Genomic DNA, 19,519 nt, shown 5'->3' on the forward strand with positions numbered 1-19,519 from the left:
TTTTGATAGAGTAAGTTCGTTGGCATATTTAGAAATTATGAATGAAGATAAATTGCCTAAGAAGCGTACTGTAGCCATTAAACGCATTATGCTTAGAGGAGACGAGCAAGGGAATAAAGGGTTCCTAGCCGAACTAGAATTGCTTAGTCATTGTAGGAATCCCAACATACTCCGTCTTCTTGGATGTTGCGTTAATGGTCATGAAAGAATTCTTGTATATGAGTATGCTTCAGAGGGAAGTCTCGACAGTTATCTCAGAAGCAAAGAGAAAAGGAGTGATCTAACATGGGATAAGCGTTTAAAGCTGTGCCTCAGTATTGCAAACGGATTAAATTATCTCCATAGAGCCGACGGTGACAAAAAGGTTATAATACACCGCGATGTAAAGAGTGATAACATACTTTTGGATGAGAATTTGGAGGTAAAGATTGCTGATTTCGGCCTTTCTATATTCCACCCTACAAATCACCCGGAAAAAACTATACATACAAATAATTTGGCAGGGACAAGCGTGTATGCTGATCCAGAATACATGAAGACCGGTAAGTTGAAAATAGAATCCGATGTTTACTCTTTTGGGGTAGTTTTATTTGAAATCTTATCTGGGAAGTTGGCCTATGATTCATTTTACACCAACCAATATGAGAAGGGGCTTGCACCTGTGGCACGTGACCACTTTATTAAGAAAACAATAATGGATCTGGTGGATGAAACATTGTTGAAAGAAACTCATGAACTCAGTTCTACCCTAAGGATGGGACCAGATCAACGTTCTTTGGACACATTTTGTAAAATTGCGTATGAATGTTTGGAAGAAACTCAAGCCCATCGTCCAAAAATGAAAGTCATCATTGAGGAACTTGAGAAAGCATTACATTTTCAAGTAAGTCAACGTTTCAAAATTTTGCTAACATTGAAAAGTAACTATTTTGACCGAATGTCTATAGTAGGAAAAAACTAAAGTTATGTGTGTTGTATGTAAGCAACTTGAAAAAATATTTATTGTATGTAAGAAAACATACGTGGCAACCATATACAGGTGCCACTTGTCAGATTTTAATTGGTTGAAACGAAATTGTTATATACAATAAACATTTTTTCAAAGTTGCTTACATACAATACACACAACTTTAGTTATTCCTACTATAGACATTCGTTCAAAGTTTCTTACATTCGAAGAAACTAATCCCATTTTATAAATCACTCATTCATGTTGTAATACTCAAGTTTTCAAGAACCCAAATTACTAAATTGCCTTTATTTATCAATATTGAAAGTACATTAGTGTGCAACAAAATCAACATTATATAACTTCTTAATATTGAGACACAATTATGTTTAAATAATCGAATTTTAAGACAAAACCTTTCTTTAATCATAACTAACCATCTGATTGAGGTATGAGGAGTCGGACACCTTCATTCTTGGTTGTGTCTTTTCAAGGAAAATTTATTTTTTCAACTACTATCATGGTACCAGCGCGTTGCAGTGGATACAATTAACACCGCAAAATAAGGCGATGTACAGTGATAAATATCCCAAGATAAAAGGTACCAAATTCACAATAAACTATAACGATAACAACGAGCGGTATTCGCTCGGAAACAACAGTTTATCTAATGCTTATGATAAAGTTACACCACATAAGATTCAGATAACCCTTCCAAAGATCACCTCCTAAAATGCCCTAATTTGGAATGCAATGTACGCTAATATGCCCAAGTTTAAGATGGTAACAAAAAGTTCATTAGATGGTCTGGTAATGCGTGCACCCAACTTCATTTGCAGGTCGAGTCGAGAGTTCAAAACTTATCTTTGCCATTTTAATTTTACTTTACAAATGTAATAGATTAGTTAATATATAAAGCCTTCAAGCTAATAAAATTTGGAACGACCCCCATACAATCCGACTCGCCGGTCCAGTCCGGTTTTAAAAATAGTGGTGGGTTGCTACAACAAGGGCCAAATGATTAGGAACCCAAAATGACACAATAAATCCTAACTTTATAAACCCTTCCATTCACATGTCTTTCCACTCCCTCATTAGCATTATTTTATTTTTTTTGGAAAGTTAGTTTCAATTCAGAAAGACAATTTTAACCAGCGATTTCGGGACCCCCATAGTGTATTTAGAAAATACGTCTGGTCAACCCACCTAAGTATAGCTGGTTTCTCCCATTTGCATCTTCTTTAACATTTTTCTTAATTAACTAGCCTACAAAAACCTATTAATATCTTTAACGTGTACGAAGAACGGTTGAAAAATAGACAGAGAAGCGCGAGGGAGATCTCGGCTTTATCTTGACCTGAGTGGTGGATCGAAGAATTTCTAAGGTGGTGGGCACAAATACTTATCTTAGATGCAATTCTGCAACAAAAAGATAACCATAATTCTGGAGAAATAACAGACATAATTCTGCTTGAGAGAAGCCTTAAATGATCACCAAAACAAAGCCAAAAGTATACCCATAATTCTACATCAAAAATAACCATAATTTTCAGTAAAAACAGCATTAGAACTACCACAATTCTGCACTAATAACAGCATAAACAGCAACGAAAATCAGAAAAACAACAACAAAAACAAGAAAAAAACACCAAAAAAACAACAGAAAAGCAGCAAATACAGTAACACAAACAGAATGTAAGCCGCATTCATATTGCCGAAAAAACAACGTTTCTTTCATTAAACCACAAAACAAGTTACAAACTACAATTTTTCTTTACAATTACCCTTTTTGCTAGAGCGATCATTGACATTTTCATTTTTAACATTGGCTAAAGCTTCTTTTTATATAGTACAAGTTATCTCCTACCATGTGGTTGACAGTTGACACTGTTCGTTGACCCAAAATTTAATTCTTATTTTATCTCTTTGATTAGGATGATATACCAAAACACGTATCTTATCAATGGGATCCCATGGAAGATTATCAAAATAAACTAATTTAGGCTTTTTTGGTATTGAGATTGGTGGTTGTTCTTTATTATTAGTCAAATTTTTACAACATGTTTTCGCTTATGCTTTGAGGTTCCAATTTCCCTTATGGTCTAAATCTTTGTCCATTTTTGTTTTCATTTTAATTAACATGTCGTATTTTTATGTGTTTTAAAATTTTGGTGTATTATTTAAACTTAAGTTTTCACTGGTTTGGTCATTGGTGATACTCTTAGCATGTTAACAAAACTCATTTGCCTAAAATATTAGTATTTATTATCCCCGGCCAATAACCAGGTTTCCGGGTATGACATTACTTTGTTAAATTAATAACTTAATATTATCCCCATTTTGTGTATATGTAGTTTGTCTTACAATTCGGAGGCCTCTATTCACATGGATACGATTTAATGGAATGTTATATATAAGAATATAGTTCGCCTTTTACTATCTGATCAAGTGTCTCATGATTCATAGGAAAATCGTGAAGACACGTTACAAATTCCACTAGAAAACATAAGATTTGACGGAGAAACCTTCAGTGATCACAAGTGCAGAGAGCTCTCGATGGTATACAATAGAGAAGGTGATAATTACGAAAATTGTTGTAAGGCGGTTGCTGTAAAGCCGTTGAGAAGATCTGGTCTAGAACCTGGTATTTGGAGAGAGTTTGAAATTCCTTTTAAGCATAGACATGAGAATATCGTCGGTCTTGTAGGTTATTGTAAGAAAACGGGTGAAACATTCATTGTCTATGAATATGCATCTAACCAAAGTCTCGACATGCATTTAGAGAATCCTGAACTTTCATGGACCAAACGACTTAAGATATGCATTGATATCGCAAATGGGTTAGATTTCCTTCACAGATCTGATGTAGGACCAGAGGTGGTGATACATAGAGACATGAAAAGCTCTAATATTCTACTAACAGCGGATTGGAAAGCCAAAATCAGTGGTTTTGAGTATTCTCTAATATTTCCAAAAAATCAGGAGATCAGCTATGTCGTCAACCCTCTTAAACTACGCTCACGTCGTGCCTACCGTGATCCACTGTACAGTACTAATGTTTTCTTAACCAAAGAGTCTGATATTTACTCATTTGGTGTGATATTGTTTGAAGTATTGTGCGGGAAATCAGCGTGTCATTGGGAAGGTACTGGTCCCGCTCAGTATTTATACCGTTTGGTTAAGGATCATTATAGAAACGGAACACTTGAGGATATAGTAGTGTTTGATGGCATAAAGAAACAAATTGCACAGAAATCATTGGTTACATTTAGAGGCATTGCCGTTCAATGCTTACATGATGATAGAAAAGAACGGCCAACAGCTGGTGCGGTGTTAGAACAACTTCAAAAAGCATTGGAATTTCAAGTAAGTTTCATGTCTTGAAAAGAAATATTTAAATGAACAACACTCCTATTTCATAGTTTATATTCGTATATCAAAATTGAATATGAAAACAGGCTTATGAAATTTAGATTTGCATTGAAATATTAACATCAATTGTGTGATAAATATGTAGGAGGATTTTGAAACCTGGAAGAACAAATTGCCTATAAATTACATAGAAATACTAAAGCTTTCAAAAACTCCTGAGAAATATTCTAGCATGGGGGAAAAAGATATCTATAACATCTTCTGCAACGGAATCTCCCTTCAAGATGGCAAACTGGTACGCTCATTCATCCAGTTTTTATATGTTATTTGGGTACTTTTAAATAGTATAGAATCCAAAAGATCAATTATTCTTATAGAATCCAGAAAGATCAAGGTTAATAGTACACCACGTTTACTAATTGATCTATTTTGCTGTGTATATGACAGTGGTTTTCAATCGGAAGTAACGGAGAAAGGAATGAGATGATTTCAGCGGCAACATTTTCATATAAAAACCGTCGGTCACGTAGGTTGCAATCTAATAAAATATCAAGGTTAATTTCCCTCCTTATGTTTGTAGTTGTATAAAGCGATGATATAGAGACATAAAATGGATACACATATATTATCAAAAGTATATGGAATCGCATCTCTAATGAAAGAAGACAGAATTTTAAGACTACCATACTTTTTTTTTTTCCGTCTAACTATGTACGATTTATGAGATAAATTATTTTGAATGATTTGGATGAATTTTTATTATTTTAGTAAAGAAAGAAAATGTGTAATCCAGAATGGTTCTCGCGTTCTTAGTTTTTAGAGTTCTGAGGATAAACCACCCTGGTTAAATTGGGAGCAAAGATGAAGGTTAATGAATATCTATATCTTATAATATGTGCATGCCAGGTTCAGAGAAGTAGTAGAGGTATTAGATGTTGAAAAGCTAAATATCCAAATCAGGAAAACTACCCAGCTTTTACTTCAAGGCGTTAATTACAGCGTTAATCTTGTTTTCAAATTTTGTTGTCCAAGAAAATCTCATGCTGACCGGATGTATGTGAACCTAAAATACAAAATGGGTAAGCAAAACTTGAATGCATATTTTGCGACTTGGAGAAAAGACGGATGGATGATGATTGAGTTGTGCCGATTCTCCAATCAAAAGGAGGAAACAAATGTTGATGTATTACTGAAAAGCTTTTCACGATGCTATTGTGACAGTCGTGCCATCTATATTGAAGGCATTGAGTTCCAAGCCTTTCACAATGCAAGTTTTGATATACTTTCTAATTCTCATTCTACGCTTTTTTTCATATTTTCAAAACAAATAAATCACTTGGGTAAATCTTAAATTATTTAATGCAGGTGAAACAAGAGGAAATTGGGAAGCCAGAAACAATCCAGCAAGTTTCAAAGTCGGAAATGGATGAGGTTAACAGCATTATATATTTAGATATATTTAAGATTTTTTAATACAATGGGAGAAGTTTAACCTATTTCTAAAACCTTTATCAATCTGAATTTTAAGTTTTTGTGTCCATATTGATGATAAGTTTTCTGATCACTCCTTTTATAAACAGTCTTCGTCAAGTATGAGAATTGAGGTTCCTGCAGAGCATGTTCTGTATGACACTTCAAATAAGAAGCTTTCTTTATCAAGTCTCTCGTTCCAATCCAGGTTTGCCTTTCGAACCTAATTCATACATTTTCTTATATAATATAAGCTTTCACTCTTCTTGTGCATTTCCTTTTTAGTCATGTCCTCAAGTTTTATTTCCTTTGTCTAATAAACTACGGAGTCTAATAAGCTACGGAGTAGAACTTAGGATGCCTCAATAGGTTATAAAGTTTGTATGTGGTTTTTTATTCCTAAAACATAACACTAGTTCGTTTTTTAAGAAACATGTAATCAGATGATAATATAGCATTGATACAGATCTAAAGACCAGGGAATTGAGCTTTTAAGACAGCAAGTATTTCGCATCAAGTGCAATATTGGAAGTCAAATATGGTCCCCGAATACAAAAGTCGTGTGTTACCTTGTATTCAAGCTTTCAGAAAGCTGTAGCAGGTTGCATTGCCCAGTAATAGTACGAGATCAATCCAACTGGGGAAGTAAAGAGACTGGAATTCTTTATTTCAGATCTCCAAGCCCATGGAATTTAGTTGCTACTGACCAAGTTCCAAAGATGAGAGAAGATGGATGGATGGAGGTTATAGTGGCAATATTCAACTCAGATTGTCGTTTTTTGAATTTGAAACTCAGCACTTATGAAGGAACTATGTCTGGCCTCATTGTGCGTAACCTTGAGTTTCGGCCATTTTAACACAGTCCTAGCATCTGTTTTCTGTATTCATTTATGTAGTGTTATTATTGGCTGAAGATTCTAGTTGTATGTGGCAGCGGCACTCGAATGATTTTGAATATGTAAATTAACTTGGAGAATGTTTCTTGTTGCCGTGTGTACAATAGGTCCTTCACTTTTTAGGACTGCGGTTTTGATTCGAAATTTAGGTTCTACCTAGAGTTGTAGTGTCATTTGTTTTCGCTAAACACAGACCTGATTTCATTAAAAGGTGAAACGCTCCTTCTTATCATGTGGCTAAAGACTACGATAACTTGATTTCCTTTTTCGCTTCTGATTTCATATATGAATCATTAGATGGTTATTTCCTAAATAAATACAAGTAACATTTTTGGGGACGATGAAGACAATGACTTTATCTGCAAGTCAGTTACCTATCTATCCTTTTTCAAATTGACCTTCAACATTGTAATCAAGTTTTCTTATTGAAAAATCTTCTGTAATGAGAAGTATATATAGTAGCAGCGGAAAATTTGTTGGCATAATTGGCAGCTATGGTTGTTGTTAGGGAAATTTGAGATAACAAACAAAATAACCGGATATAATCAATCTTTGAAGGCACGGGATCGCTTTCAGATTGAATCAATTTGGCGGTTCACCCAAACTATTCATTCGGATACAATAAAAGATTAAGAATTTTCTATGTGAATGTGTTTTAGAGAAAAAGAACCAGAGAAAGAAAAGAGAAGGAAAAAGAATGATCAGATCATACTGTTACGGGATGTTAATTAGGCCCAATAACTGCTTTTTAGGCAGTTAATTATCATGTTTCGAATTTGGCAAATTCAGTCCCTCGAATTCTGAAAATAAATTTTTCGAAAGGAGTTTTACCATAACAATTCAATGGAAATAAAAAATTTCCATTGAACCCCAGCCAGGGGCTCTGCCCCTTGGACCCCGCTCCCAGGGGCGCTACCCCCGGACCCCCGTACCTTAGGGGCTTCGCCCCTAAGGTCATAATAAATTCAAATAGGCGTGCACTCCACACCTCCAATCATATATGATGTATTATTATGATGTTATCAAACAAGTTAACCCCAATTACACTAAAATATCCAACAGTTGTTGGGCCAATCGGGTTTATTCACGGGTTAGCGGGTCATGAGCTGGAATCACTACAAAAAAAGAGGCCTTCAGAGACTGAAAAATCAGTCGTTGTTGATTATTCAGTTACTGAAGCTTAGTCGTAGAAAGTACCATCCCATAGAAAACAATAAAATCAGTCTCTATTTTTCAGTCTTTGAAGGCCTGTTTTTTTGTAGTGAATAAACACGGGCCATGGGTCAGAAGAAAATGGGTCATCAAAGTCAGATTTAAAAGTGGGTTTAGTGAAGACTTGGGGATAAAAGTTGACCTATTCTTTTATTGTTGTATATAGGGTAGTTTAAGTTAATAGTTTGTCATTGACTTTTACTTCCTTTTAGTCGAACTGTCCATAAAAATTTTCTTTAGCAATTTCTATCTCATATTAGGTTAAAAAAGGCCAAATTGAGAGTCGTTTTCGAGAAAGCCCTTTGGCTGGGGGGGCAAAAGCAGCGGCAAGTAACCGAGTTTGGGTTGCATTTTTTTTTTTTTGTAATTTGTTTCCGGTTCTACAATCAGAATATTTGTGGGGTGTTTCAGGACAGCAGGGGCTGTTTCGGAACTATTTTATAGCAGAAGTCGGTGGTAGTAAGGTATTTCAGGTCGTGCTTTGTCATGGTCAAAGTACCAAACATGAAGGAATTTGGAGAGAATTTCAACGGAGAAGTTCAACGGAGAAGAAAGTCTTCTTTATTTTAGTGAATAAAATGTTTATGTGTAAATGCAAAGTGAATATGGGAGAGATACGTGTGAATAATAGTGAAATGGTAGTATATAAAGCCTTGGAAAAGATTGTAGCCATTTAGGGACCAAAACTGCCAAACCTGAAACTTCATTTTTGAAGTTCCTAGCCGTTAAGGGGGCAAATGTGTCAACTTTGAAACTTTTAAAAAATTTCCGTTACATTTAAACAAATTGGGATTCATATAAGTGTTCAGACATGAAGGAATTTGGAATGACATAATGATTTTAGTGAATAAAATGTTTATGTGTAAGTGTAAAGTGAATATGGGAGAGATATGTGTGAATAATAGTGAAATGGTAGTATATAAAGCCTTGGAAAGGAAAGTAGCCATTTAGGGACCAAAATTGCCAAACTTGAAACTTTGATTTTGAAGTTCCTAGCCATTAAGGGGCCAAATGTGTCAACTTCGAAACTTTTAAAAAATTCCCGTTACATTTTTAAAAAATAATAAATAAAAATATGAAGAAGACAACTCGTGCGTGGGGGAACGAATGGGGGTGGGATGAGTGGGGGACGAGTCCACCCCGCGGTGTTCACTCGTCTGTGGGAGGAGGACGAACGGGAGACGGATGACATAAGGCTGCTCCCTATGGTTATTCTTAGTGATGAATCATTTTGTTCAAATAAATGAAGGTAGCTAGGCTAAAGCTATAGCCTTTGATAAAGTCCAAAAGGTTCCTAAAGATTTAGTTTCTTATGATGTCTGATGAGGAAACTTGTGATTACAACGAAATTAACAACTAACAAATCAAAACAAGATTACAACGAAATTAACAACTAAATAACTAATCAAAACAAGAAACAAAGTATAGAAAAACATGTTGGGATCGATAACCATAATGAAAGAAATCAACATGCAAATAACCATAAATAATGTAAACAAGAAAAAGCAAATGACACAATTATTGGTTTACTTGGTTCGACTCAAAGAGTCTAATCCACTACCACAAAACCACTACAAATGTTGGATTACAAGAATGGAGACGCTCATTCTCAACAATTTATAATCCCTTACTGAATTTCACTCTTACAAGAAACTCTCACCTCTCAAGACAAGAATGAATTTTTTAAAACATCAACTAATAACTCCTATTTATATAGGCAACCCACCAAGGTAGTTTTTTATGCATGCAAACCAATGTGGGACAAAGACTTTGGGTCAATTACCATCAAATCATCCCTTGACCCAAATTCCCTAATATCTCATCTTTATCCGAGAAATGCACTCTTCTCTCGGTCTTCTTCACCTTCTTGTTCTCGAAGCAAGTCCTCCCTAATAGGGATTCACCATCCAAGTAACATATATTCTTCGAATTTCTCCATCCTCGAAGAACTAGTTTATCTCTCATGTACACCTTCAAAGTATTTCTTCTTCTAACATAACGGTACCCACGGGATGTCAAAACTCCAAGTGAAAGTATATTCGTCGACGCACCCGGAACATACTTCACATTTAAAGCGGTTTTCACAACTCTATCACGAAGTTTGAAGCGTACACTCCCAACACCTTCAACCTTCATCTTTTGCTTGTCACCCACTTTGATATCACCAAAATGCCCGTTCTCGTTAAATGTATCAAACATAGCTCTATCATTACAAGTGTGTGCTAACGCTGCATTATCAAACACCTACTTTGGTTTTTCATCTTTCAATATTCCCCCACTCGGGCTTTCTGCCAACATAAACTCACTATCACAATCATCAACCATAATCGCCTCTTCATTGTCCTTTTTCTTTACCTTTGAATCTCGTAAACTCTTCAAGTCTTCACGAAATTGTGGACAATGTATTTGCATATGGCCTTTGTCCCCACAATAGTAGCACTCTACATTACTCATGTCTTGATCTCCTCGCACTCGAGACTTTGAACGCCCTCTAGAATTACCACGGTTAAAACCTCTTCTCTTTCGCGATTACCTGTAACTAATATTTTCTCTCCACTCAAGAAACTATCACTTCTAGTCATTCTTTCATTATCCCGTAAAGCTTTCAACACATCCTCAAGTTTCAAAGTGGTCCTCCTCGTCGACATAGTCTGCACAAACGACTTATAGGATTTCGGCAATGATGACAATAATAACAAGGCTTGCTCTTCCTCTTTCATCACCTCTCAACGTTAGACAACCGACAAACCAACTTATTAAAAGAATTAATATGATCATGCAACTTACCTCCTTCGTCGAGTTTTAGTGAATACAAATCCATCTTCAAAAATAGCCGATTTGTCAACGATGTCGAAGCATAGATGCCCGCAAGCTTATCCCAAATACCCTTCGGCATGTTCTCTTTCAAAACACTATTTTTAATCTCGAGAGCAAGTGCCAACCTGATTGTACTCGAAGCCTTCTTTTGCATCATCTTCCAAACATCATCTTTTATATCATCCGGTTTTGTCTCTTCTAAACCTTCATCAATACCTTGTTGTACCAACACATCTTCAATAGTCATCCTCCAAACCGTGAAATCCATCTTCCCATCAAATATCAGGATCGAGAACTTTGAACCATCACTATTCGTCTTTACTCAACAATTATCTGCAACAAATAGCTCAAGAACAATAAAAACCAACAAAAGATTGTCCTGAAAATAACTCATCAAAAAATAGATTCTGGCAGAAACTTCGCAAACTTATATTTCAATGTAGGAAGCTCAAATCACCAAACCCAACGGTGAAAGTGTAGATCTATGTGACTTAAACCTTATTCTATAAAATCACAATGATCTAACGGTAAACAAACCCAAGATGCTCATTTTCCTACAGATGCGCAATAAACCCAACTGATTTCTACAGCCAACTTAGAAAAATAATATCTCGCGATTGAACCCTCCAAACAAAATTCTGAACGGTTAGATCTTGTATCTATGTGTTGTGAAGCTACTCCTTAAGTTTCACAACAATCCAACGGCTAACGAACGAGATCCGTCACATAACAAAGCTGCGCATAAAGTGACAAAACCCTAAAAAAGGAATTTTCTTGTTTTCTATTGATTGGATTCCCCTGAACACGTGATTTCTTCTCCCCCGTATCTCAACTCTGATACCACTTTGTTGAGATCGATAACCACAATGAAAGAAAGCAACACGCAAATAACCAATATTAAATTAAACAAGAAAAAGCAAACGACACAATGGTTTACTTGGTTCGACTCAAAGAGTCTAATCCACTACCACAAAACCACTACAAACGTTGGATTACAAGAATGGAGACGCTCACTCTCGACAATCTATAATCCCTCACCGAATTTCACTCTTACAAGAAACTCTCACCTCTCAAGAATTTCTCACACAAGAATAAATTTTTTAAAACATCAAGTAATAACTCTTATATATATAGTCAACTCACCAAGGTAGTTTTCTACCTAAACCAATGTGGGACAAAAACTTTGGGTCAATTACCATCAAAAGAAAGGTAACAACGGGCTGTAGATTCTATTAAATAGAGGGCCCTTAAAACTGATTTCGGGTAATACAAGTGAACCATTCAGTTTTCCAGGGTACAACAGCCAAAACAATTTGTACTGCCATAATTAACTAATAACCCGGAACTTATCTTCAAGAACTAATTGAATTGAAGTAAATGAGAGAAAGTGTTTTGAGGATCCAGATTGAAGTGTTGGTGTTATTGTTGTTATCAAGCTCAAGACCAACATCACCAAGTGACACCAAAGGGATTCCACTTAAGTCATGGAAGCCGAGCCGAGCTAGCCAAAAGTGCAAAGTGTGCTAATATAACGTCACATTATGCAACATCGCCCACGACCCCGGTCCTGGGCCCAGGCGCGTCGAATGCTTCGTACCCTCCTCCCAACTTGGGGTGTGGCCTTTTATAAGGAATTATTATTCTTCTCCTTATAGACACACTTAATATTTATTCCAATGACAATGTGAGACAAACTCATACTATTTAAACATTAATTATTACACACTTTTTAACTTCATTTAAAACATATCTATTCACTTGTAATTTTATGTTATTATAATAATATATATTTCAATATATGAAATACATCTTACATAAACTTCCAACAAATGGTTGGTTGGAGAAGCCATGGTTCAATAGTATTTGGCTGCAGACTATGCAAAGATCTGTTACATAATTTTAAAACAATAATTTACATAATCTATCATTCACTTCCTAAAAAAACTAAAATACCCCTTTTACACCAATAACATTTAAAAAAATAACCTACACTATTAGTTACCGCTGCCGTCACCAAAGCCTTATGCTTAAGTAAGCTACTATGCCTAGTAGTATGAGCGATGCCTCTGGAAGGCACGGATTAGTTACAAAGTTTTTCCGATGGAAAGCAAGTAACAGAAAATGGGTCCACCACCGTCACGTTGTCCCCACCACCGCCAGTCGTCGTCTCCACTGCTAGTCATCGCTACTAGTCACCACCACCAATCGCCACCACAACCATCATACCACCGTCAATAGTCGTTTCGTGGATTTCTTTCTCGAGATTATTATAAAGTGTATTCTAAATAGTTGGTATAAATGAGTTACTATACCATCATAAATATTCAAATTTAACTTTTATTTTGGATGATTAAGATTTATTTGCATTGAATTTTCATGTTTTAGATCAAATACAATCCATATTGTTTTCTTTTCATTATGTCAACTTTATAATATAATATAATATAATATAATATAATATAATATAATATAATATAATATAATATAATATAATACCAAATTACCTTCATTTTATACACATTCCATAGGTTAAGTTGGTTCGACGAAAGTTTTGAGATAACTAATTAAAAAAAATACATGTCAACTATGTGGATCTGAAAATGAGACTAGGTCCAGATAGTCTTCTTTTTCAAAATACAATGATTGGGGTCCGTTGACTTGTACATTATAGAAAAAACTAAACATATAATGTATAAACAACCAGCCATATATTTTGCAAAAATAAAAAGTTATATTCCGCAAATAAAAACTAAACATAGTATAATTAATAACTAATTACAAAATAAAAATTTACAACATAGCATCACATATGACACATATTAAATATTAAATCAAATAATTAATAACGTCAAAAAAAATTTCTAAGTAATTGGTTAAAATGACATTAAAAAAAAATCTTATTGTTTATTTAACTAATAATGTCACCTGAGCCCACATATGTTTTTTTTATATATAGTTAGATAGAGAAAATTTGAACATAAAAAATAATTAGAAAAATAAATATAAACAACTATGTCACATTTTATAATATTAAATAAATCACATCTCTCTAATTTAATATAAAAAATCTTTTTTTTTTTGTTATGTTGTAATAAAAGTTTGGATTTCCATAACCTAAAAAATGGCTTAACATAAGAATTTTTAAAAGCATCGACTATAAACAGGATTGTAGAGGTCTAATAATGCACATGGTACAATCTTGAAATGATAAGTAACGTAAATGAAATTATATTATTACTTTTAATTAAACTAGCATGGTGCCTGCGCAATGCGACGGTGGCTATGACGATGTGGAGGTGGGGGCGATTGTTGATGGTGGATACGACGTTGAATGGTGTAGATAATTGATGTAAACTGTCAATATAGATAGTTTAAAAGACAATGGATTTAGTGTAATTTAATTATTTATGTTGAGGTAGTATATGAGAAAATATTTTAAAGATTGCTAGGTAAAAATATTACATATTTTTTTAACACTTTTAAAAATAAAATGTTAATATAGTATAGATTAAAATTTGTTTAAAAATTCATAGAAAGAGTAAAAATAGTACATCTTAAGTGGTATATATCCTTTTTATAATTTGTTTCGTATATTTTTGTGTAACTCAATCTTTTTGATACTTAATAATAATCATTCGTAATAATATGTAATCAATCAGTATAGATAAAACTATGTTAGAGAGGGTTGTTATTGAGTTGTTGTTTTCGCTGCCTCTTGGCAATTGTAGAGGTTTAAATTCAAAAGAAAACTTATTTTATCAACCAATAAAAGTACTTTTGTCTTCCACCTTCAAAAAATCCTATAGTTGTCCTTGAAAATAAAAAAAGCAAACTCTAGTTTGTTGTGTATATTTAAAGTTGCAGGAAACATAGTTTTGGTGTCGAAGGAATAAAGGAAAAGACATCAGGGTCTAAAAAAAACTCAAGATAGAAGTTGAGGACAAATGTTCAATTCTATAGAGTAGTTTACAACTCCAAAAAGGCATAAAGCTTACCGATCATCACTCAATTCTTTCAACGGCATAAATTAATCACACTATATTCGAAGAAGACAAGCTAGGAAAAAAGTCTTAAACGAAGAGAGTTTTTGCTTGATCATTAAATCATGCCCTATTCAGAGGCTTTTTTAAGCTCGAAACTTGATCCCATAAGAATATCATATGATGATTTAGTATCCGCTACCAACTTCTTTGCAGATGATAATTTGATGAATCGTGGTACGTATTCAGATGTTTACAAAGGAAACCTTTTGAGGTCTGAAGAACGGATCGATGTTGTGATACGGAGGTATTATTCTTCATTGACGTTACGACGCATTGAGTTCCTGAAAGAGATTCAGGAACACTCTGACCTCAAACATAGAAATGCTTTATCTATTGTTGGGTTCTGTGATGAGTATGATGAGCATATGATGGTTTTCGACTATCAACAAAACGAAAGTCTTGAAAAATATATAAGTGATCCAACGGCTCTCACATGGTCCCAAAGATTGAAAATATGTCTAGGCGCCGCAAGTTTTTTGAGATATATTCATGAAGATATGAAAATTAATTCAAATCATGGCTATGACCATGAAATCAAGAGCTCTAAAATTTTGTTAGATAGAGATTGGGAAGCCAAGGTAATTTGTTTTGGATTTCACATAGAATATATGTCCAGATATTCATATTCAAAATCCAGCTACACAGACCCAGAAAATAATAGATCCCTCGGGGCAGGATCACAGCCAGATACGGGACACTACAGGATCTCCAAGTCAAGATCCAGCTACATGTCTGATGTCTACTCTTTCGGAGTAATATTGTTTGAAGTCCTTTGTGGGAAGAAGGCAGAGGTTAAAGACCGCGGTGCATATGATTCTTTTGCTCGAATGGTCAAACAAGAGTATGAAGAGGGAAGCCTAGATTACATCATCAATCCTGTTCTTAGGAAACAAATGCACCCAATATCATTGTCCATCGTGTCACAAATAGCTTATGATTGTCTCCAGCAAACCAACAGGCGCCCAAGCATGAATCGGATAGTGGAAGGACTTCAGCAAGCATTGGAATTATCTTTGAAAAAGGAAAATCTTGTAAGATATATCATACTGCTCCTCTTTATATTTCGTTTTTTCATTCCAATATATGCATTAAATCTATAAAGTTCTAACATTATTATCACACCAACAACTTCTTTATTTTAACGAAACTTTCATACTTCATTAGTTCATTGGACTTAGGGATGACAACGGGCCGGGTTTAGGTAATCCCGGACCCAAACCCGACGGGTCCCCGTTTACTTACTATCCGTCGGGTAACGGGTTTCCCCACGGGTATTCGGGGACCCGTTATTACTATCGTCGTTATATTATTCTTAAAACTGTATAATGAATTTGAGGCTAAACCATGATGCAAATCAGACGCAAGATCCAACTAGTAACTGACCACTAACGTGTTGTATTTTCTTGACTCTACATGTGCATCATTCATAAATGTCTATTTTTTTTAAGCAGATAGTTCACAGTGCTCATTATATTGATACTGAGAAAGAAAAAACAAAAAATGAAACAATCGGTTAGAATGAATTTATTTCGCAGTGCTACAGGCTATACTTGCAATCTTTAGGAAGTAACTCATAGGAACCAAACATAGTCTAAATAAAGTAATTATGTTATGTACGAGCAATATATATGGGTTGGGTATACGGGTTCGGAGCTGGTTTCGGGTAAAGGGGTCGGGTATGTGGGTTTTCATCTAAAACCATCCCCGGACCCGAACCCGCAAAAAAAATGAAAACCATACCCATACCCGGCCCTAGACCCGCATACCCAAACCTGAACCCATCCCAAAAACATCGGATTTCAGATTTCCCCATCGGGTACGGGTTTATTTGCCATCCCTTTGGACTTTGTACATATCTATATCTATTGTTACATTATTATAAACATTTAATAAATAGCTTAAAATTTTCAATATTTATATGTGTTAATAAAACAATGATCGATGTCGTTGGACCAATCAAATATATAAACTAAATACCTATAACTAGTATGGGTAAGTCGAGTATCGTATCCACAGGGAATCAAGGGAAAGTGTTAAACAAGTTTACAAAGTTGATTAAGCTAGACATAAACTTGAAATTGATTGATTGATTGGTTTGATTAATAACTAAAAGTGATTAAAGACTTAACAAAATAACTCAATTAAACAAAGTAGACCATTTTCATGCTTCAAATTATGTTTTCAAATATGTAATCTAACTTATACTCATTGGAAATCACATAGACATGATTCGTTATAACGTTTGGATTGAATGAATTGAAGAACTAGACTAATCGGTTGTGATGATTCACGATAACGAAAACTGGGGAATTGACACAACTAGACTTCTACTTCATTAAAATAAACTATAAGTTCATAAGAGATTCATTCAATAATCAATGATCAATTAACAAGTTAAAACCAAATGATAGATGAATTTCATTCAAGTCATGAACAAATAATCATTCAAACAATCCAAACAACATTAGATGTAAAAGACTAACAAAGAATTAAACATCTAATCCAACATGAGTATAAGAAAGATTGAACATAAATGTCTTACATAATTGTTCACATGAGAATGATCAATAGAAAACCTAGCCTATCTTCTTCATCAATGAATCTTCAATTTGAATTGTCATCTTCATGAATTGGTGATTTGATGATGATATTGGGGTCTTGGGAATGTTAGGAACTGCTATTGTATGTGAAAAATATGAATGGTAACTTCCCCAAGTCGTATTGTGAATGGAATATAACTGAACTTGAATTAAAACCATAAAATTCGGATTTTTGATCAGCACCTGGCGTAACCTACTACCCCCCTGGGCGTAAGTTACGCCCCTTGGGTTTTCAACTGGCGTAACGTACTGCCAAGTCTGGCGTAAGTTACGCCCTTTGTTTCTTTAGAATTCCAGATTTTCTCTTTTTGGTTCCTTGACTCGTTTCTTTATTCAATTAGCTCCATTTCATCACCTAGTGCTTGAAACACTTAACAAACATAAAGGTACCCCTAATCGTCTATTAAGCTTCACAAAACGACTTGATTTTATATCTTAAAATCATGCATTCTAGGTGTTTATCACATTCCCCAACTTAACTCTTTTCGTCCCGAAAAGACATTCATCATGTGTCAAAGCTAATTTACAATCCTATAATACTTCCTATCACCAAAGAACACCATATAAGAATTATATCAACTATACATACTTGTAAAACTCAATCTTCAAGCAACCTTCAAAGTACACTTGGGCAAAACTATGCAATGCAAACCAAACTACATAACACAACCAACTCATGAGACTTACAACTATCAAAAGATTTACGACTAGCAAATAGAAATATATAAATGTGCAATTAAACCTAATAAACCTCAAATTCGCCACAATACATGCATCACACTCTCACAATGTGCACTCCCCTCGGTTCATATTTGAGTGAATTAGCAAAAGATGTGCCAATATATATATATATATATATATATATGAAGCTCTCAACTCATTATTGCACACTAAAAGTCATAGGCTAGTACACAAATCGAATCAAGACCTCATAACTTAAACTATTACTTCGGTATTCATACAAGATTGATGGAAATATGGAATGAAACATGGTAATGATTCTCAATTGGGCGATTTACTAGAATGATTTTGGAACAATTCAGTTTTGGTTCTTTTGAATCAACTTACATGGATAATTGAATTGGATTTCACTTATGACCATATACTTTGACTTTCTTAACCGGATTTTTCAATTTGACTTCAATTTGTTCTTTCTTTCGATTCATCATCATAAACAACACAACTTTGAACTATTAACGGATTTCATGACGAAGTGAAGTAAACTATGGAGTGATTTAAATGATCGTTTTATGATTTTAAGCACATAATTCAAGCTAGAGGTCTCGACACAGTAAGTATACTAGTTCTAACCTAATGTACAATAATGGTTCACACAATATGATAATCACGATCACAAGAAACAATGCTATGCTAACAATCTAAATCAATCGTCGACGAGGCGTTTTTCTCATGAAATTGAAGGATATAACGGATAAATAAGTGTGATACATGCATTATGACTCACAATTGGCATATTACCCTTATTTGCACATTTCTATGTTTTTACTTGCTAGCAACTCTATCAAGCGGCTTATAAGTCAATCATGTCATGCAATCTAGCCTACACTACCTAGCTCCACTTACATGTACTCATTCAATCACAAGAAAATCTCATTTTACAAATATGTATAACTAATATAACTCGAACATTTTGTCTCTTTGATTCAATTCCATAATACAAGAAAGTAAATTAACAAGAAATTAACAAGAAATTTGAAATCTACCTATGAATTGAAAATGCAAAAACACAAAAACAAACAAACAAATAGTCACATAATCACACAAGAATAACGAAAATAAAAATGAACAGAAGGTACCAATCACTGCCGTAGACGTCGCGATCCAAAAATTGATTCCATCAAGCCCCGATAGAGAGATTGGGCTTCAAATGGATCCGAAATTGCTGGTGGTGCATCCGAAGTATCCTCAACCCGACCGACACAAGAATGTCGGGGAAACCATTCAGAATCATAACTCTGAGGATATGCTGGATGAGCTGCAGGATTAAACGGCTGTGTGTAATTGTATGGTGGGGGAGTTTCTACATAATCAAGACCTGCAATGTGGTCCTGTTGATGACGCACCTGCTCATAATAATCGAGCTGCTGTCTTCTATTCTGTTCATGAGCATACGCCATAGCTAACTCATAACTCCTCCTC

The 19,519-nt window shown here is 34.6% G+C and overlaps 3 protein-coding genes across 3 annotated transcripts; all 3 read left to right on the plus strand.

Moving 5' to 3' along the window:
* The first annotated feature begins 37 nt into the window (after nt 1-37).
* LOC122599533 (putative wall-associated receptor kinase-like 16) lies at nt 38-4,286 on the plus strand. The gene is made up of 3 exons (XM_043772059.1): nt 38-883; nt 3,416-4,110; nt 4,202-4,286. Exons 1-3 carry the CDS (start codon nt 38-40, stop codon nt 4,284-4,286), a joined length of 1,626 nt encoding a protein of 541 aa, XP_043627994.1.
* Nucleotides 4,287-4,605: 319 nt separating this feature from the next.
* Nucleotides 4,606-6,769, plus strand: LOC122599534 (F-box protein At2g02240-like). The gene is made up of 5 exons (XM_043772060.1): nt 4,606-4,616; nt 5,228-5,588; nt 5,687-5,752; nt 5,902-5,999; nt 6,258-6,769. The coding sequence occupies exons 1-5, from the start codon at nt 4,606-4,608 to the stop codon at nt 6,646-6,648; spliced, it is 927 nt and encodes a 308-aa protein (XP_043627995.1). The 3' UTR covers nt 6,649-6,769.
* Nucleotides 6,770-14,821: 8,052 nt separating this feature from the next.
* Nucleotides 14,822-16,276, plus strand: LOC122599535 (L-type lectin-domain containing receptor kinase SIT1-like). The gene is made up of 2 exons (XM_043772061.1): nt 14,822-15,790; nt 16,211-16,276. Exons 1-2 carry the CDS (start codon nt 14,822-14,824, stop codon nt 16,274-16,276), a joined length of 1,035 nt encoding a protein of 344 aa, XP_043627996.1.
* Nucleotides 16,277-19,519: the final 3,243 nt, after the last annotated feature.

Source organism: Erigeron canadensis, chromosome 5 (assembly GCF_010389155.1).
Source record: "Erigeron canadensis isolate Cc75 chromosome 5, C_canadensis_v1, whole genome shotgun sequence".
NCBI lineage: Eukaryota > Viridiplantae > Streptophyta > Magnoliopsida > Asterales > Asteraceae > Erigeron > Erigeron canadensis.